Consider the following 21923-nt stretch of genomic DNA (forward strand, 5'->3'; position numbering starts at 1 on the left):
AAGGATAGAAGAAAATCATTTCTACAGAAGAGGACATTTAAGAGTCTTGAAGGATGACTCTTTGGTTGACTCTATACTTTTACTAGTGTAGGAAAACTTCCCATTTGAGTAACACTTTACAATTGGCAGAGTTTCATACTCACTATTTCTTTTAAGGAGATATATGGACTTTGGAATGCTTGAAAGAACCTCCCCTGGCATAGGATACAGCTTGAATAAGGGTAAGGTATCAAGAAAGTTTTGGCTGTGTTTAGAGAAGAGTGAGTTCTCCATGTGGATTAGCATATGGATGGATGATGGCAGCAGGCACAAATTCTGGAGAAAAGGTCAGTTGGGGACCATTTAGTCAAAGCAATGAACGACAGGTAGAGACATTTATACCTCATTTCTTAAGAAGCAGGAGCCATTGAAGGAAGCATGGGACCAAATGATAGAAGCCCTGTGTTCTGAAATTAACTTAGAAATAGGGTATGGCAAGAATGAGGAATGCAAAGAGAATAAAAGTAAGGAAACAGAAGTCTATTTCAGATGCTATCTCGTCTTCCCTCTTACTGAGCTTTCTTTTTGAACCTCTGTCATTCATCTTGTTGTCTTGAAATGCACACAAAGGAAAGGATTTGACTATATGCAGTCAGTAGTTCTGAGTGGCTGGCATTACAATTTCTTTTTAAAAATTAAAATGAGACAATTTTTGGTCCTGGGGTCATAATTAATACACATGATCACTCTTCTCTGCCACCTACTTCATATTCCCTTTACCTTAGCCAGCTCATCTGCTGGTCTAGGTCTGCTTGGTAGGGTGACCTTTGTTCCCAATGAGCTCTTGGTCACTGTGCTGTTGTTGACAATGGTTGCCATAATTGAGCATTCATTGTCACCCATTATGGAAGCACCAGGGATGGCCTAGCACATTCTCTAAATTTCAAATATGCTTTTCCCTGCCCCAGTGATGTAGCAGCAGCCCTCTCTACTCATGATCTTTAGGAACATTCTTTTGCTGTTGGTGTTCTGGCATGAAGGAGCCTGTGACTGTTACCTGTCACAGGATTCCTGGTGGAAAATTATTTCACTCTAACTCCATTTTCCTCCTCCAGGAACCAGGACTTCTAGTCCACCATAACCTAAATGTGAAGGGACCAGAAACACTAATTCCCCATGATGGCCCCTGGGATTGATAAGGAGAGGGGCCATTCTACTTCCACACCTTTTTAATTTCAATAGATGGTCCCAGTCATCCAAAGCAGTTGAACTCAATAGCAGTGTGTGAGAGTTCACTTTGCACCAGTTCCTCATTAGTACTCAGTACTTTTTATTGCAGTCATCTGATGGGTATTTAGAGGTATCTCCTTGTAGTTTAATTTGTATTTTTCTATTTACCAAGGATATTGAACACCTTTTGATTTTATCTCACATAGATGCTGACTTTGTAACATCCCTATTAAAGTCCTCTAATTTTCAACTAGGTTAGCTGTCTTTTTGTAATTATTTTCTAGGGGTTAATTATATACTCTCTTATCAAAGTCCTGTGAAGATATTTCTTCCATTCTATGGCTTGTCTCTCCACCCTTTTTATGATGTCTTTTGATTAAGGTAAGTTATTAGTATTTCTATAAAACAATTTATTGATCTTTTTCTTTATGACTAATTCCTCTGGAGGTCTGTTTAATAAACTTTCCCTTATTCTGATATCATGAAGATATTCTGTAATTTTCTAAGAGCTTTGTTGTTTTACCTTTCACAGTTAGGACCACAATCCACCTAGATTTGATTTTTGCAGATGAGAGGTTGGATCAAGTTTCACTTCCTTTTCCCATATGGATGCTCAATTATCCCAAAATCATTTACCGAAAAGATATCCTTTACCTAGAGTAATGCCATCTTATCATAAATCAGATAACCATATATATTCATGGCTTGTTTGGAGAACTCCTGTTCTGCCCTGTTTATTTCTCTAACCTTACACAAGTACTACAGTTTTAACTACTGTGGCTTTCTGATTAAGGCCTAATACCTGGTAGAGATCTTCCTCTCACTTTGTTCTTTTTTTTAAGAGTATCTGCTCTTCATGGCCATTTACCTTTCCTTTTTTTTTTTTAAACTAAACTTGTTCCCAACGATGTTGGGTATTTTATTGTGATTTCATTGAATATATTGATAAGTTTGGAGACAAAGTAGTTGATAGTTATAGTTTTGAGTCCTCTAATTCATATATATATAGATATGTTCATATCTATATATATATATACATCCCCTTATTATATCTCCTTTCATATTTCTCAATAATGCTCTGTAATTTCAACATGAAGAACTTGCACATTCCTGTTAGATTTATTTCTACAAAATGATTTTGTAAGCTTGTTATAATGTGTGTATAAATGCAATATGTATGTTCATTTTCAAAGTAGTAAATGCAATACACAATACACACAGGTATGTATATATGTATGTATGTTTGCATATGCAGTCTGTAGAAATATGATGGATGATCTTATTTCCAGAAATCTAAACCCACATATTAATTCTAACGAGTTTTCTGAAGATTATTTTAGATTTTCTATACATATAATCATTTTGTTTGCAAATGATGATGGCATTATTCCTACATTTTTAGTTATTCATACTTTTGGTTCTTTTTCTTACCCAGTTGTAACAGCAAGGACCTCCAATTCAATGTTAATAGAAATGGTGATATCAGATATTCTGTCCCTGATACCAGTCTTTTTTTTTTTTTTTTTCCAGTGGAGGGAGGGACAGAGGGAGAGAGAGAATCTTAAACAGACTCCACATCCAGCACAGAGCCCAAGGTGGGGCTTAGTCTCATGACCCTGAGATCATGACCTGAACCCAAATCAAGTTGGATTCTTAACTAATTAAGCCACCTAAGCACCCCCTGATACTAGTCTTAAAGAGTAAAATTTGAGCTCTTTACCATTATATGAAATATTTCTTTAGGCTCTAGTTGAATACATTTTATAGATTAAGGGATTAAGTATGATCCTTTTTTTTCTTTTTCTTTTTTCTTCTCCTCTAGGAAGCATTATCATGAACTGATGGTGAATTGTATCAGATGGGTTTTCTGCTTCAGTTGAGGTGGTCAAATTGTTTGCTTTTTTCCCTTTTGGGCTAATGTGGCTGATTACACTGATTTTTTAAATGCTATTACCAACTTCAAATTCTTGAACTCTATCCACTTTCCTAATGTACTATCTTAAAAAAAATATATTTATTTATTTGAACAGATATATCACAAGTAGGCCAAGAGGCAGGCAGAGAGAGGAGGAGAAGCAAACAGGCTCCCTGCTGAGCAGAGAGCCTGATGCGGGGCTCAATCCCAGGACCCTGGGATCATGACCTGAGCCAAAGGCAGAGGCTTTAGCCCACTGAGCCACCCAGGTGCCCCGTACTATCTTTTAATACGTATTTAGGCTTAGTTTGCCAGTGTTTTATTAAGAATACTTTCATAAATAAGATAGGCTTATAATTTTCTGTTTTTATAATGTGTTTTGGATTTTGGTATCAAGCTCATAGTGGCTTCATAAAATAGGTTGGGAAGCATTCTTATCACTAGAAAAGTTTTATGAGTGTTATTTCTTCCTGACATATTTAGTAAAATTCATTGGTAAAACCATCTGAATTCAAAAATTTTTTGTGGAAAGATTTAAATGATCTCTCAATTTATTTAATGCTAAATAACTATAATGTATTTTTTCTACTATAAATTGTAGTAATTTGCATTTTTCTAGTAATCTGTCCTTTTCATTTAAATTTTCAAACTTATTACCCAATTTCTCGTGCAGCGTTGGTGGTATAGTGGTGAGCATAGCTGCCTTCCCAATTTCTCTTGTCACTTTTCTCTTTGACCATTTAGAACTGTATTCCATAATTTCAGAGCAAATTTTTTGAAGAATTTTCTTCTTATTTTTGATTTTGCTTTAATTAAATTCTATACTAAATATATTTTTGAAATTTGTTACTTGCTTTAATGGCTCAGAATACGATCAATATTTTTAAATGTTGTGACTGCCCTTGAAAAGACTATGCATCCTATAGTTGTTGAGTGCAGTTTTTATTTATGTCCATTAGAGTAAATTGGTTAATAATGATGTTCCAATTTTTTGTACCTTCCTGGTTTTCTTGACTGTTTGTTCTGTCAAATACCAAGAAAGGGTATTTGGCCCCTGATCAAGATTGTGGATTTCTTTATGTTACCTATGTTTCTATTAATTTCTGTAAGCTACAATTTTGACTTATTTTGATTAGAAATATGTAAACTTATAATTATTTTTATTTTCCTTTATTTTTAATTTAAATTTTACTTAGTTAACATATAGTGCAATATTGGTTTCTGGAGTAGAATTCATTGATTCATCAATTATGCATGACACCCAGTGCTCATCAAAAAATTGCCCTTCTTGGGGCACCTGGATGGCTCAGTGGGTTAAGCCTCTGCCTTCAGCTCAGGTCATGATCTCAGAGTCCTGGGATTGAGTCCCACATCGGGCCCTCTGCTTGGCAGGAAGCCTGCTTCCCCCCTTCTCTCTGCCTGCCTCTCTGCCTACTTGTGATCTTTCTCTCCGTCAAATAGATAAATAAAATCTTTTTAAAAAAATTTCCCTTCTTAATAACCTTCACCCATCTATCCCATCCCCTGCCCACCTCCCTCCATCAAACCTTAGTTTGTTCTCTATCGTTAAGAGTCTCTTATGGTTTATTTCCCTTGCTCCGTTTCCTCCCCTTCCCATACATACATCTGTTTTGTTTCTTAAATTCCATATGTGAGGGAGATCATGTGGTGTTTGTCTTTCTCTGACTGACTTATTTCACTTAGCATAAAACTCTCTAGATCTATCCATGTTGTTGCAAATAGCAAGGTTTCACTCTTTTTGATGGCTGAGTAATATTGCCGTGTGTGTGTGTGTGTGTGTGTGTGTGTGTGTGTGTGTGTGTTGTATGTGTTCTTATTTATCCATTCATCAGTTGATGGAAATTTGGACTCTCTTCATGGTTTGGCTATTTTTGATAATGTTGCCATAAAGATAAAGGTTCACGTACCCCTTCAAATTTGTGTGTTTGACTTGTGTCCTGTGGGGAGATACCTAGTAGTGCAATGGCTGGGTCATAGGGTAGTTCTATTTTTAATATTTTGAAGAACCTCCATACTTTTTTCCAGAGTGGCTACCCTAGTTTACATTCCCATTAACAGTGTAAGAGAGTTCCTTTTTCTCCACATTCTCACCAACACTGTTGTTTCTTGTGTTAATTTTAGCTATTCTGGCAGGTGTGAAGTGGTATCTCATCGTATTTGTATTACCCTGTTGAGGAACATTGTTAAACACCTTTCCTGTGTCTGTTAGCCATCTGGGTGTCTTCTTGGGAAAAGTATCTATTCATGTCTTCTGCCCATTTCTTAACTGGATTATTTGTTTTTTGGAGGTGTTAAGTTTCCCAAGTTCTTTATATTTTGGATACTAACCCTTTAACTGATATGTTGTTTGCAAATATTTTCTCCCATTCTGTAGGCTGCCTTTTAGTTTTGTTGACTAACAAAACTAAAACTTTAGTTTTGTTTCCTTTGCTGTGCAGAAGCTTTTCATCTTGATGAAGTCCCAATAGATTCCTTTGCCTTTGGCAATGTATCTAGTGAGTTGCTATGGCTGAGGTCAAAGAGGTTGCTGCCTGTGTTCTTTCTCCTCTAGGGTTTTGATAGTTTCCTGTCTCAGATTTAGGTCTTTCATGCATTTTGAGTTTATTTTTACCTATGATGTAAGAAAGTGGTCCAGTTTCATTCTTCTGGATGTGGCTGTCCAATTTTCCCATCACATTTGTTGAAGAGACTGGATGTGGCTGTCCAATTTTCCCAGCACATTTGTTGAAGAGTGGATAGTCTTTTTTCCATTGGATAGTCTTTCCTGTTTTGTCAAAGATTAGTTGACCGAGTTGTGGATCTAATTCTGGGTTTTCTATTCTATTCCATTGATCTCTGGGTCTATTTTTGTGCTAGTACCATACTGTCTTAATGATTACAGCTTTGTAATAGAGCTTGAAGCCAGAATTGTGATGCCTCCAGCGTTGTTTTTCTTTTTCAGGATCACTTTGGCTATTCAGGTTTTTTTGTGATTCCATACAAATATTAGGATTATTTTTTCCAGCTCTTTGAAACATGTTGGTGGTGTTTTGATAGGGATTGCATTAAATGTGTTGATTGATTTGGGTAATATATACATTTAAATAATGTTTATGCTTCCAACCTATGAACTTGAAATGCTTTTCCATCTCTTTGTGTCCACTTCAATTTCTTTCATGAGTGTTCTATAGTTTTCAGAGTAGAGATCTTTTACCTCTTTATTGAGGTTTATTCCTAGGTATCTTACTGTTTTTGATATAAATGCAAATAGGATCAATTCCTTGATTTCTTTTTCTGCTGTTTCATTATTGGAGTACAGAAATGCAACAGATTTCTGTACATTTATTTTATATCGTGTGACTTTGCTGAATTCATGAATTAGTTCTGGTAATTTTTTGGTGGAATCTTTCAGGTTTTCTATATAGAGTGTATTGTCATCTGCAAATAGTGAAAGATTGACTTCTTCTTTGCCAATTTGTGTGCCTTTTATTTCTTTTTATTTTCTGATTGCTATGGCTAGGTCTTCCAGTACTGTGATGAACAAGTGGTGAGGGTGGACATCCCTGTTGTGCTGCTGACCGCAGGGGAAAGGCTCTCTGTTTTTCCCCATTGAGGATGATAGTAGCTGTGGGTCTTTTATAGATTGCCTTTATGATGTTGATTTATTTTCCTAATGAATCAAACCTGTTGTCATTTCATATTGACCTTTTATATACAGATATGCTTTTTTATTTAAAAGTACTTTGGCTGATATTAACACAGGTATACTAGCTTTCTTTTTGTTAATCTTTATCAGGTAAGCTCTTTTTGTCTTTTCACATTGTTCTCTGGTATTTGTATGTTTTTAGATGTATTTCTTATAAACATCATATTGTTGAAGTTTATTTTTAATTCTGACAATTTGTTTATTTTTGATAAATGATTTTAGTTGATTTATCTTTAATGTTAATATTGGTATATTTGAGTAAGAAAGTTTTCTTCTTTCATTTTTGTTTGTTCTGCCTGTTTGTTTTCCTTTTTCTCTCCACATCTGCCTTTTTTTTCTTTTTTCTTTTTTTTTTTTGGCCTTTTTTTCTTTTATATTTTTGCTTTCTTTTAGATCAAGAGATTTACTATTCTTTTATCACTTGGTTTGGCAGTTACACCAGTTACACACTCCTTTACTCTCACTGTAGTTGTTACATTAAAGATTATAAGATGCATCTTTGACTTACTAGTATCTAATATGCATTGACTTTTTTTTTGCATTTTGATTTTTAATTATTTTCCTGGACAATTTCCAAGAACTTCTTTTTTAAGCTTCTTTTCATTCCCTCCTAACCTAATATGCTTTTATAGTCATGTGCTATAATTAAAGCTGTTTATGAACCCCTTAAGACATCATCATTATTTAATACAGTTAGCACACATTCATTTTTACCTTCATATTGGCCATTTTTGTTGCACTTTATTTTTTTCTGCTTCTTATCCTTTCATCAGGGCCATTTTCTCTACTCTTTGGAGAAGTATTTTGTTTTTATTTTATTTTTTTTAAGTCTTTGTTTTTAGTATTTAGTTCTGTTCTGCCAGTATCAAGTGCTCTCAATTTCCTTTTAAGACTTAATTTTCTTTGGTTTTGAGCATTTTCATACCATGTGCTCAGGTATAACTTCCCTCTATTTATCCTATTTCAGGTTTTTGGATGTGTGGGTAGGTGCTTTTTAGTCAGATTTACTAAGTTCTCAGCTATGACTTCTTCAAATATTGCTCCTGTGTAATTCTTTCTCTTCTTCATCTTGGGCTCCAGAAATATATATGCCAGCCTTTCCTTTCTGTCTTCTCTGTCTCTTCTCCCTCTGCTGTGTTTCCTGCCTTTTGGTCTCTGTGTTTTATTTTAAAACTTTTGCTGACCTTTCTTCTAGGTTACTATTTTTTTTCTTCAGGTTACCAAATCTGCTGTTAAACCATTCATTGAGCTTTCAGTATATTTCTTTTTTTCCAGGTTTGATTTTTTTTTTGTTTGTCTGTGTTCTTTTGTTTTTGTTTTTTTCAAATTCCTTAGGTTGCATTTTAAGGTTTCTAGCTCTTCCAAAATGTCTTTAACTTCCTGATCAAGGCAAGCTTGGGAACTTAAAGTCCCTGTGAGCCTATTTCTACTCTTGTTTCTGTTGGTTCTTTTTGGATGATGTCTAATCTCCTCTTGTGCCTGCTTATCTTTGAGTATGTGTATGAAATTATACTTGGAAATTTTTTTTTAAAGATTTTTTTATTTATTTGAGAGAGAGCATGGAAGAGAACAAGTCAGGGGAGGGGGCTAATGGAGAGAATAATCTTCAAGCAGACTCCGCACTGAGCATAGAGCTCATGCAGGGCTTGAGCCCATGACCCATGAGGCCATGACTTGAGCCAAAACCAAGAGTTGGAGGCTTGCCATCCAGGCACTCCAGAATTTCATTTTTTATAAAAATTTGAAGGTTAGAATAATGACTCTTTTTTCATTTTTTTTGAAGATTTTATTTATTTATTTCTGAGAGAGAAAGAGAGAGCACACACAAGCAGGGGCAGCGCAGTCAGGGTGAAGGAGCGGCAGGCAGAGGTGGGGAGCAGCAGGCAGAAGGGGAAGCAGGCTCCCCAATGAGCAGGGGGCCCGATGTGGGACTTGATCCCAGAAACCTGGGATCATGACCTGAGCTGAAAGCAGATGATTAATATGCTGACTGAGCCACAGGTGACCCACTTTTTTTTTTTTTCCCACCATTAAGAAAGGACTTGAGTGGGGCTTCTGGGAGGGTCAGTTGTTAAGGATTTGCCTTCCACTCAAGTCATGATGCTAGATCCTAGGGTCCTGGGATCAAGCCCTGCATCAGGCTCCCTGATAGGCAGGAAGCCTGCTTCTTCCTCTCCCGCTCCCCCTGCTTTGTTCACTCTCTTGCTGTCTCTCTCTCTGTCAAATAAATAGATAAAATCTTTTAAAGAATAAATAAAAGAAAGGACTTTAGTTAGTCTTGTTCAGTATCTGGAGGTTCTATCCATCAAATCCCAAATTTTAGGATTTGAGATAGTCTGGGTTTAAGCTGGGTGCCACTTTCCACGAAGGCTCACTCTTCCAGTTCATTCTTTCTTTGTGGTTCAGTTGTTCATGGTCCCCTAAAAAGACATAGCTGTTTTCAGGCCCTTCTGTTGGTGAGTTCAGTGGGAGGCAGAATAATAACCCTTCAAAGATGGCTGTGTCTTAATTCCCTGAATCTGAGAATAGGTAATGTTATATGACAAAGGGAAATATAATTTAAGTGGTTAATTAGCTGTCCTTGAGATAGATTATTCTTAATTATCCTGAATTATTGAAGCGTTATAACTGAAAGAGGAAGCAGGAGAAAGAGTACACAGCGATGCAGTGGGAGAAAGACTTGGTTTCCCTGATGTTAACTTTAGAAACAGATGAAAGCCATAAGGCAGGAATAAGGGGAGTCTCCAGAAGCTAGAAAAAGCAAGGCAATGGATTCTTTCCTGGAACCTTCAGGAGGAATGCAGACCTGCTACACTTTGTTTTAGGCCAAGTGAGACCTATTTCCAATCTTTGACCTCCAGAACTATAATAAAACACATTTATGTCATTTTAAGCCACCAAATTTATGGTCTGTTATGGCAACAATAGGAATCTAAACTCCAACATTGGTTTGTCTAATTTTGCTCAATTTCCCAACTACCTCCTTCAGAAACTGTAGGTTCCTGTGAGAGGAAAGAGGCCCCCAAGACCAGTCTCAGCTCTCTGGACTTTTTGTCCTTATTAGATGGTGGTTTGACTATTCTTTATCTTCTGGTTAAATCTCTGGTATCTTTGTTCAAGTGTTTCTAATATTTCCCCTGTGTTTCTTTTTGCCCTAAATATGACGTTTGGTCCCAGTTGTCAGTCCTTAATGCTGGATGGTCTTCCTTTTGAATCTGAGGACTGAGCTCACCTGGTTGTGCATTAGCATTCACAGTCTTATGCCATTTTGGTCTCAGGGTCACTTCCTTGGGTGATGCAAGACTTTCTTCACTGACCTCTTCTTTTTAAGTCCCCCATCCTGATTTTATTCTAACATGAGCAGTATGACTTTTTTCCTACATGGTTACCACTGGGACCTGCCCTCAGAGGTCACTTCATTCTAGATGTCTCTAATTCTTTCTGTGCTGCCTGGTGAGAGGAGAGCACCTTATCTCCAGTAGGAATATCTGTCTCGTGATCCCCAGAACTTGATGGGTCTATACCTACAGCCCTGTCTTTGCTCACTCCATCATGCCCACAGATAATGATGGAAGAGGGGCAAAGAGGTTCGTGGCTGTGAGACAGGCAGGCTGACTCATAACCTGGCAGTGCACATTAGCTCAGCAGCATTGCTGTAGACGTGTTTCATATGGTGGCACCTTGTTGGATTAAGTACAGATTCTTTTAAGAAGGCAATTTTAATATACAATTCTCCTTTAGGTTTTGAAGTTGGTTTTCTATAAAGCAACTCCTGTTGCTTGCTGCCTGTCCTTAGATACTCTTAACATATTTATAAAAGAAAAAGTGGAGGAGCTCTGCTGTCAGTCACAGCCCATGAAGGCAGCATGAAGCAGTCATAGCTATGAGGGAAAGAAAGGCTTTTGATTTTGAGAATTTAGGCTCAAACCTGGCCTTCTGGGCCTTTGAATTTTCCCACCATCTAAACTACCGCTTTGAGGTTTTTGAGTATAAGACAGCAAGGAGGCTAGAGAAGAAAGGATAAAAAGGCAGGGAAAGGAAGGGAGAGGTTGCCCCTCCTGTTTCAATGAGGGCAAGGCTGGATTTCTACTTTCAAAGAGAGGTCCACATGATCCTTGTACTCGGGACAGGAAAATTTGCAATTAGAAAAAGAAAGCAGCAAATTGATGCCCCTTGATCAGTGTTTCTGTGAGCTGTCAAAGGCTTTGAGGTTCCTGAAGCCTCTTTGAAGGCTTGCTGAGGCCCTTATGCTCCTCCCATGGTGCTGGCCAGCTTTGTTTCCCTGGAGATGACAATGGCATCAGGAGGGAGTGTGACACTCACAGAAACCGTCATGAGCTGTACTACATGCCTCCCACTGCTTCTTCATGGGCTGCATAACCAACCTACATAAACACTAACATACTTAGGACACATTGGATAATATAGTCGCATCTATTGCAACTATAGAGTAAATGGTTATTTAAATGTTTCGTGATCATTTGTATCAGGGCATAAACTCCTAGTGTTAGAACACTGAATCTATGAAAGTGATTAGAAAAAGATTACTTTGAATTAAGGTTCTTTTATGTTTGACATTTCCTGCTACCAGTACCAGAATGCCTACAGTTTCATTCAGGTTTTTATTTTTTGATGGATTGAGTACTGACTATGTGCCAAGGGACACATTCGTGAACATGACAGACTATTTCTTTCCCATTTCAGGTTAACTACTTGAAAATATTGATTTGGCAATGCAATCTTTGCAGTAAATAAGTAAATTTATTCATTCATTTGTTCATGCAGTATTGGGCTTTCTGCCCTCCTTTAATTCCCAAGGTACTAAAAAGTCATGTGGTAAACATAAATTGGATTAAAAATGTAGAACGAAAGGGTTGCAGTAATTTTTCCATTAATTTAGGTTAAAAGGCTTTGCCTAAGTTAATTCAGATATTGAACACCCTTTGTTAATAAATAAACAGCTATATTAGAAGCTGTGAAGAAATTCTTTTACATTGCTACTAAATGAAATGCACTTGTACCAAATAGGGACTGAGTTTCTGAAACACAGAGAAGCCCTACCAGCCCCCTTGACAGTCCTATTTGTCTCAGCATCAGGTGAGGGAACACCTGGCAGGCAGAGGTTCTAGGCCTCAGGAGCCCAGCACAGAACTCTAGGTCTGTTTGGAAGCTTGTGATATATGAGATCCTTGTAAAATAAGCACCCGTCACCCTGGTCCATGTGTGCATAAGGCTCTGTGCTGGTCTCAGGGGCATAGAGCTCCTGCCTCAGGGAACCTAAAGTCTGTGAAGCATGAATGAAGCCAGCAAGCTCACAGCAGTGGCACCTGTCTGTCCTGCCTAGGGCAAGGAGCTGTCACTTCTTGAAATACAAGAGGCAGTTAGCCAGGTGGAGTACTGTGGGAGGGCAAAGGAATCCATGCAAAAAGGTCTGAGCCTAATATCTCAAGTGGCAGGAATAGGAAGTGGGAGGGGTGGCATCCAACCCCGGGCAGAGCCTGGCTGCTACACTGGGATGTGAATCTCATCCTCTATGGCAGCAGCTAATACAGGGTAATCAGCTTTTGTAAAAAAAAATTTTTTTAATTCATTTATTTTACATATATAGAGAGAGAGTGTGAGTGCATGCTAGCTGTGGGGAGGGGCAGAAGGAAAAGGAAAGCAGCAGACTACCCCTGAGCATGGAGCCCAGATTGGGGCCCCATCTCACAATTCTGAGATCCTGACCTGAGCTGAAATTAAGAGTTGGATGCTCAATCAACTGAGCCACCCCAGGTGCCTGCAGGCATCCCTATGTGGGGTGGTGATGTTGATGCTGGAAGTGGAGGGGAAACCGTCAGTCCCTTGTGACCAGTTGCATCATGATGAGTGACACGAAGGACAGTTTCAGGACAGGGTCCCAGGTGCAGAGGACAGAAGGAGCATGTGTATTTTCTGTGTCTTGTCGCTGATTGCTGGGCTTGGTATATTCTCTCACCAGGCTTCTCTGGACCATGTCATCCAGAAACCAGGACAGACAGCCTCACTCTGAAATCTTTACATGGAGAGCTGGTGGGGTCTCCGGAAGCATGTGCTTATTCCATTTTCAAAGCAGTTTAAACTGGTTCACTTCATTCTTCTCATGATAAAAAATAGTGGTGTCTTCTTTGATGGACTGAAAATGTCCTTTTAGGTATCACTGTTTTGTTTTAGGTTGAAGGAAGTGCACTTTCACTTTTCCTAAACAGTTATTAGTAATTCAGTTAACACAAAATGTGAAATATAAGACTGGTAACAGACTCTTCCCTGTAAATCAAGCCTTCATTCAGTGAACAGTCTGGGTACTGCTCAGTTAGATATCATGCCTCCCCCATGTGATTGAACAGGGGACCTGCACCTGAATAGACACCTGGAAGTATCTGCATCAGCACCTGGAAGAGGTACTAAGCATGAGGGGTGATCAGCATTGGGCCTCTGAAGAAAGGACCATCTGCTGGAGTGACTTGGCTCATTAGGCCCTTGGCTGCTGCAGTTTCTAACAAAAATTCAAGTTCAAGGGCAGAGCTCTCTCCTGTGTCCCTGCCCTGCCTCTTCCTTTTCATGCAGTAAGATTGAATCACTTTGTCCAAAGAAGCTGGAGAAATACTCAGAGTATAGGAGCAGAAAATATGGCCAGTAAGGTACTCATTTGGACATGCCTGCTCTGCACTGAGTGATGTCATCAGCTACGCTTGGCCCAAGGTGCTTGGCATGCTGAGTGGTGCTGCAGAGGGCCAGTAGCTTCAGTCAGAGGGCCTGCATGTACGAGAATGCTCTCATAGGCAATGATGCTTCTGCAGCAACTCCCAGTACTGATGTTGTCACAGCATGGGTGTGAATTAAAATCACCTCTGCATTCTGTGGATTGGTGGATTTATAGAGCTCTGGAGACTCAGAAATCCAAATCTAAAAGGTCTCTCTTGACTTGCTAACAGTCTCACATTTATTAAACTGAAGAACTAGGACTAAATCTCAAATCTCCTGATTTTTTTTTTTTTAAACTCCATTTTTGGGTGAACTCTGCTAATTCTACATGCACAGGCATTGCTGAAGATGGGAAGGAGGTGGATATCAACAATCAAACCAGGATATATTTAATAGGAAGCATCTTTTTAAAAATATTAAAACTTAAAGACTTGTTTAAATATCTTTTTAAAAAAAAGCATATGTATGTATTCCTTTCTTCACAATCGATTTTTTTTAACTTTCTTTTTGTTATGGTAAAAATATACATATAACACACAATTTACCATTTTGACCATTTTTAAGTGCGCAGTTCTGTGATATTAATTTTATTCACATTGTTGTGTAACCATTATTACCATCTACCTCCAGAATTTTTTCATCTTCCCCAAGAGGAAGTGTTTTCTGTTTGTTTGTTTTTTTTTTTAATGGATTTAACAAGCTCAGAATGGAAGGATGGGTTGGGATCCTCTAATCCTCTAACTCTGTCCATGCTCCAGGGGGCAGTGTTGAAAAAGTTTGGCAGATGATAGTGACTAGAGCATGACCTTGAAGCCAGTTTGGAATGAAACAGATGTGTAGGTAGATGAGTGAGAAATAAATAAATATATTTCTTAAATGGGGTACTATTATATCATCAGTTTACTTAGAAACAATCAATATAAGTAGAATTTTCCTACCCAAAAAATGTACTCTGTATGTGAAACTTTTTTAAAATGAGAAACTAAGAGATGGTCTCTGTATTGGTTTGCTAAGGCTGCCATAACAAAATACCACAGTCTAGCTACTTAAACAACAGAAATTCACTTTCTCACAGTTCTGGAAGCTGGAATTCCAGACCAGTTTGTCCACAGGATTGGTTTCTTCCGAGAACCCTTCTTTGGGAAGTCATCTCTTCCCTTTTTCTTCAGTATGTGTCTGTATCCAAATTTCCTCTTAGAAGGATACCAGTCACATTGTATTAGGCCTCACCTTAATGACTTATTTTAACTTATCTCTTTAAAGGTCCTGTGTGGGCACATCATGAGGTCCTGGGGTTTAGGACTTCAACATATAAATTCTGGGATGGGGGGTGAGGATGGTAGTGGTTACACAGTTGAATTATAACAGTCTCTGAAGATCCCTTCAATTCTAAAAATCCTCAAAATTCTCCCCAACTCCAGATGAAGCAGATGAAACCAGGCGACCTGAGCCTTGGACGTGCACATTCCTCAAGGCACATGGTTATTGATAGAACGTTCTGAATGCAGCACTGGAGTCCAGAGACGGAATGTCCTACCATTTCTGAGCCATTCACATTACATTTTTCTTAGAGATAAAGAATAACAAACAGACGAGTATTTTAAGTACACCCGTCTTGTCTGCCAAGAATAATCCTGGTGTGCTGTGGAACTCAGTCCCTTCATGGCTATCCTGGATGCTGCATCTGCAAATGTCTGCCTTGGAAAAGGCAACCAACTGGCTTCAAGATACTTCAGATGGCTTTAAATGAACTCAAGGCAGCCTGACACATAGCCTCACTCTAGAAATAGAGCCAGAGGCCATTTCAGTCCAAGGGGAGCAAGGCTGATGGCTAATTAAACCTCAAGAAGAGTTTTTTTAAATGGCATTTTAATTTCAGCTATTGAATTGAGCTACTATTATCCAGTGAGTTCTCTTTTTAATATACAGGATGCACTGAGAAACAGTAAGAACTGATGTTTGAGTAATTACCTTTATGGCTGTATTCTGTGCAGGAAACTATGTTGTTGTGGTAGAGTCATAATCACCTGGGGTGGTGTTAGCAATATTTATGCCATTGCTATGATTTTTAACCACTTGCACTTTTTATGTGATTATTTACTTGTGTGAGCAAAGACAATTCAACTTTTCATCATGTTGTGACACTTGGTAGATAAAAGGGAATGACAAGTCTGAGCAATGAGAGCTAATTTCTTAAAAAATCCATTAATGATAGTTATATATATTAAAGGCCTATTCCCTGAATTTCCCTCCCATTTTTCTTCTTCCCATTCTCCTTCCTTCTCCCTTCCTTCTCTCCACTCCTAATCTGGTCATATGGTTTATGGCAGTGTTATATCTCTCAGTGGCAAAATTCTCAATGAGAGACTTTGGGGTGAGCTGCCATTTTTCATCAAGTAAAATAATACAGAAATTGTTATTAAGTGTATGTCATTAAATATCTGTGCAAAAGTTTTAGTGCACATTGAGGAAATGTCATTTTATTATAAGTTCCTATTTTCCAGATGGAATTCTCTTCTCTAATCTGTATAGGAAATTGGAAGGTGCTGGTCTGTTTCAAAAAATTCATTCGTCCCTTTCAATCATTAGTGGCTTCCTTTGCTGTTATCTCTTAGTCTTTTATTTTCATTAGAGCTATAATCCTTTCCAGCTCACTTACTCACCAGTACTGTTCTATTAATTGCTATTCATTCTACAATGATCAGTTATCATTCAGTATTAAGATGTGAAAGCATGAGCTAAGTGCTGTGCGCCCATTGGCATTCTGCAGAGGTTTCCGGGCAGACTCCGTCCATGAAATTTCCCTGCCCCATGTGGATATGAGACCAAAGAACAAGTGCCTTTTAGAGTGGAACGGTCTGAGCCCAGATTTCTCTAATGTATGCATGCGTTGTTTTAGGTCTCCGAATTCAATCCGTTGATGTTCACCAGCGTAATCGAGTGTGAGAAGCCAAACAACGACCTGACTAGGTTTCGTGGTTGCATGTGAGTATTGTACATATGTTTGAGCTTGATCTTCTGTTTGATACACACACACACACACACACACTTCAAAAATAAGCATTTAGTATTCTTTGCCACATGTGTAGCCTTTTAGGAATGTTGCCCATTGCTGAGCCTTCTTGGTTGCTTCTGGGATTGGTTTGTAAGATCCTATCTGCAGTAGAAACTTGCCCACACTGCCTATGATGAATAAATACAGCTTGTCCTTCCTCTAGCTGGCCCAGGTTGGATGAGGGGAATAAGAGAAGTATGGTTGACTGACTACACATAGCCCCATTAAATGGAAGCATGGGGGCTACCCAGGAGGAGTCTGGGTAGAATCTCATTCATTCATTCACTTAGGTACTCAGTCACTGAGTATTTGTTGAGCCTCTGCTTCATGATAGGCCCTGTTGAGGGCTCTGAGAGTAATGCAGTGAACTGAATAGTTAAAAAAAAAATTATCGCCTTCATGTTTATTTCATTCTAGTTAGGGGAAAAAAGAGGCAATAAACAAACAAACAAAATAAGTACAGTCTATAATGTGTCAAGTAGTTCAGTCCCTTGTCCAAAATGGGAAGACAAAAAAGGTGGATAAATGACACAGGCTTGGTATGTGGTGAACTTACAGAAGCTGGGCTATGTGTACGGGGGACATATATGCTAGTCTCTCTACTTTCATATTCATTCAGAAATAACAGTCATACTGAGTGTGTGTGTGTGTGTGTGTGTGTGTGTGTGTGTTTAGTCCTTTGACTTGGGGAAAACAATGGGACAGAAGAGGGAGCATCAGCATGGAGTTGCTGAGTTGGATGCCAATTTGGGGCAGCCTCACAGGGAATGAATGAGATATGTGTGCAAGAACCTGAAGGACTGTAGGTCTGACCTGCCTTGACTCACTGCTTGACGTCTTGGAGCCTTAGTCTGCTCTCATAGGCTTAGTTCTCCTGTGTGGAGAATTTGGGGCCTTCTCTCTGCAAGCTTTCTTGTTTGAGGTACAAACTGACTGTTCTAACTGCTTTGTGGTCCAGGCACATAGTAGCCCCCACAGACATGTGGGGGTGAGGCAGGATACTCTGCTTCTGGAAGTAGGCTCCATTTCTAAGACCTCTCAGTATATGTTTGAGTCTTCAGGCTCACTGGCATACCTAGCACTGTTGCATGTGCCCCCCACACTGTAGACTTCTTATCCTGCTACGGGGTGAGCAGTGAATGAAAAGCATTAATAGTAACTGATGAAATGTGTGTGCTGCCAAGAGGGGACCCAGTTACCCACCAAATTTGCTGGTCCATGCTTGAAGGTCAGAATTTGTAAAGTGTTAGGTCATCCCTTAAGGAGCCAATTAAAAGAGGATAAAACTCATTAAGAAAAATGTTAAAATGTAGTATGTAGAATGTAGAGGGAGAATACTCAACTACTCATAGTTAACTTGTCTGCCATAGATCTTTCACCCTCCCATGACCCCCTGGACCATCTTCTATAGGCCCACTGACCCATTATCTCCCAGACTTCACCCATGGCACCATTCTCAGCACCACTGTGAAGCTCCAAGGACACATCATCTAAATGAAACAGCTGCTGGGTTTCCAAAGACCCTAAAATAACCATCTTGAAGGTTGGTGAAGGCATCTTCTAGGGGGAATATTCTATGCACATTCTTGCTGTTAGGGTAATTTTGTGAGGCCAACTCTACCAAAGAAAAAGGGTAGACATCCTTCACCAAAGACTGTACTCCTCTCTTATGGTCTGTCTGGTCTGTCTTCTCTTCTATAGGGGTTCCTCCAGACTTCTGAAAGATGCAGTGCTCCTGTGCTCTGATGACTATTCTCACACTTTTGTTGCCTGCTCTTGAGTTGGACTAACACTGAAAGGGATTCAACCCTAAGTCAACAGCTCTCAGTCGTGCCCTCCAGGAACTACACTTGTCATAGGATATTAAACAAATCCAGCTTAGTACTGAGGCTGGCAGGCTCTGGAGCCCACACTTTTAGCTAGATGACCTTAGACAATCTATTTAACTTTATTCATCTGTATAATGGGGAGAATCATGGGAGCCCCCTCAAGTCCTTGGAGCAAAGTTTAATCAATTTAATACCAGAAAGCTTTCAGAAGGGTGCTTAATAAATATTTACCACTATTACGGTCATTGCTACTATTGTTAATATTATTACTGTTACAGATAATACCATAGAGCAGGGAGATAAAAGGATCAGGAGAGAGGTATAAGAGAACATGAATGTGTCCAGGGAAAGAGTTGCTGTTGGAAAGGGAGGGTGATTTGTCTTCAGTGTGAGTATTAGGAGAAGCCATAGAAAGAAGGTAATGGGGTTTTGAGATTTCCTGAATTTGAGGAGCTGGCAAGTGCCTCAGATGGAGTCAATGTGGACAGAACTTCAGGGGAGTAGGGCCTAAAGATAAATATTTGAGGATCCTCTGCCCCAGAGGTCATCTATGAAGTCAGGGAACAGGCCTGGGAACATGGGACAAAGGGCTAGGGAAGAAAGGAAAGGAATAAAGACAGAATAACCCCACAGTCAGGAGCAAGCCTCCTTAAGTGTGATAAGGGTGTGATTTCAAGGGCAATGTCCAATGATGGAGGCAGAGCAGGGACATTCAGGAGAAAATCTGCCTGCCACACTCCAGGGGCACCTTAAGGAACAGAAAGGCCACACCATCAGAGTGTAGACCGAGACGGTCAGAGTCCAGATTGCAGGAGGTAAAAGAGGAATTATATTTTTCCTCTGCTCTGTCTAGAAATGTGGCCTAAAAAGGAGAAACAGGGCCAGAGACAAAAGCCTCGAAGAAAAGGGGAAGGACTTTTACTAGGACAAGAGAAGATAACAAAAAGCCAGACTGGTGGAGATCTCCATGTGGGCAATGCTGACTTTCAGGTGTGGGGAGGTGGTGATCAATGAGAGGTAGCATCCCCTGGTTCCTTGCTTACCCCCAGTGCCCGTACCACCTCCGCACCAAGCCCTTAGCTGACTTGGCACCTCCAGCCTCTGCATTCTCTGGCAGATGGCTGCTTGAGTGGATGTCATTTTGCCCCCCAGCCAGCAAGGCTTACTCAGCTTCTGCAGCAGATATCTCCAACAAATGTTTTTAACATGAGTGACCTCACTGGTCCGTCTCCTGAGAAAGAAAGGCAAGAAGGACAATTGATTGCCTGCTGCATGAATCTTTCCCCACTCTGCTCCCTAGTTTTGCCATACTTTCTCCACCCTGTCATCTGCAGTGAGACTCACCTCCAAGCCTGGTCCCAAATCCTGCTAGTCTAGATGCTGCCAGGCTACCAGTTCAGGTCTTTGCATACTTGGACTCTGGTTTAATTGTGATTTACCATTTCCACCAAGCCAGTTGTTTTGGATTGGCCGCTGGAAGGTCATGATGCTGATGGGCCTCTCTCCTAGCAGGCCAACTGAGACAGGGTCTCAGGAGGTAGGACATAGGTGACTGTGTGTTAAAGTTTCTCCGTTTGGTGCTGTGCTGCAACCAGCATGGGCAGCTCTACTCCCTAGCCAGTCTGAAGTGCTCAGAAAGAGTGAGGGGAGTAGGGGCAGGTAAGTGGAGTGTCTGGGGGGGGGGCACCTGTTCCTCCCCTGAGAGAAGGGAGGCCATGTTCCCATACTGGTCCTTATGCTCGGGGTGGGGCTAACTTGGGAGGTAGATCTGCAGTTTAGACCCAGGGAGCAGATCAGCAGCCAGTTCCCTCGTAGGCTGGTTTGCTGGATTTCATTATCTGCTGAGGATGGCCTCCCTTCAGCCTTGACTCAGCTGCTGTCCTGTGACCTCACTCCAGCCAGGGAGCCCAGGCCAAGCCCAGCTGCCCTTTATACCAGCAATACCAGTTTCACTCATATTTGGACCAGCCAATCTGAACTCAAAACTTTAGCCATTTGCACTTAGACCCAAGCTTGGGTTTATAGCAAGAAGACCCAAGTCTGAATTCTAGCTTTGCCCACTCACTAGGCAAATTATTCTACATTTCCTAACATGACTTCCTCCTAATGTTGGAAGTAACAGTGGCTGACATGAGAATGAAGGAAAAGAATATGGTGACGAATGAGGTGAATTATTTCTTTCCCTTTTTTTAATTGTTTTAGTATATGGGTAAGAAAATACAGAAATTCTAAGATAGGCTTGAAATATTCCAAGAAAAAGTAAGATCATGTATTTAGAAATTAAGAAAGAAAGAAATTCATGTGCACGGCAACAACAGAAATAATCCTTTAACTGTCTGTGGAGGAAGCATGAGGTGTATTATAACATGTCGGACAAGAGAGTGGTATTAGCCATGGTATGTGATTCCATTGGGATGAAATGTCTTCATAAGAATGTCTTTATAGATAGAAAGCAGGTTAGTAATTTTCAGGGTTGGAGGGGTGGAAGGGGAATGGGGAGTGACTGCCAGTGGTTATGGGGATTCCTTTTGGGGTGGTAAATGTGCTCTAAAATTACCTGGTAGTGATAGCTGTGTGAATTAAAAAAAAAAAAAATGCTCAACTGTACACTTTAAACAGGTAAATTTTATAGTATGTGAAATGTATCTCAAGCTGTTAAAATTTTTTAAAAAAGTGTTAGGACCTTCATTATTCAAGGGCACCTTAATGCTCACCATTGTTTAATACAATCCCACAGTTAAGCACTAACGAAATCCTGTTTTCCACCCCTGTGGGCTACTTCTCCCTGAACCAAGGCATTGCAGCCTTTTTGGGCTGTGAATGGTCTCCTGTGAATGGTCTCCTGTGAATGGAGACCAGCTCGGTGACTGTGCGCCCCAGCAGCTCAGAGCACCCAGCTCAGCTGTGCTCAGCCAACCTCATGACATATGGTGGGTGATTTCTGAAGCCACCAGTCAATCAAACATTTTCGTTTACCTTTAGGAATAAAGCAGAGAGGTTGGTTGGTTTAGTCTGAAATAAAATTCCATTTTAAATTGTACATACAGGTTCTATTTCTGATCCCAAAGTCTTCTACAGAGTAAGTCCTGAGCTCCCTCCCTGCATGCTTCAGAGCCTTATAGGACCACCTAGGGCTGGGAACGGCCATTGCAAACTTGTTCATGCTTGTTGGTGTAGTCTCCCTGCCCTGCAGATGACACACTCCAGCACCACTGTCACCTGTAAGAGACAGCAGCACAAGAGCCTTCATGGGTCCTTACCACCCCCCAGCCCAGTGTCTGGATGGAACTATGGGTTTATGTCCAAGATGTACTCATTACCAATGACCAGGCATTAAGATGAACTGTACCAATTGGACTCGTTAAAACTAGAAAAATTTATTTTACCTTGATACCTTTAATTGACATTTATATCTCAAGAAAATCTACCATTGACATAAAACACACAATTGGGTTATTTCTGCACTTACATTAGATAAAAACTTGA

At 39.8% G+C, this 21923-nt stretch overlaps 1 protein-coding gene across 8 annotated transcripts in view; it reads left to right on the forward strand.

Annotated features, from left to right (window-relative positions):
* ATP10A (ATPase phospholipid transporting 10A (putative)) overlaps positions 1–21923 on the forward strand; it is a 191580-nt gene that overhangs the window by 117336 nt on the left and 52321 nt on the right. For all 8 annotated transcript variants that reach the window (XR_014313253.1, XR_014313254.1, XM_082736571.1 and 5 more), the window contains one exon: positions 16453–16538. Coding sequence is in view for 6 of the 8 variants with exons in the window: in XM_082736571.1 (XP_082592697.1) it covers positions 16453–16538 (86 nt within the window). In the remaining 2 variants the exon portion in view is untranslated. The remainder of the gene's footprint in view (positions 1–16452; positions 16539–21923) is intronic.

Source organism: Mustela nivalis, assembly GCF_964662115.1.
Source record: "Mustela nivalis genome assembly, chromosome: 6".
Classification (NCBI taxonomy): Eukaryota; Metazoa; Chordata; class Mammalia; order Carnivora; family Mustelidae; genus Mustela; species Mustela nivalis.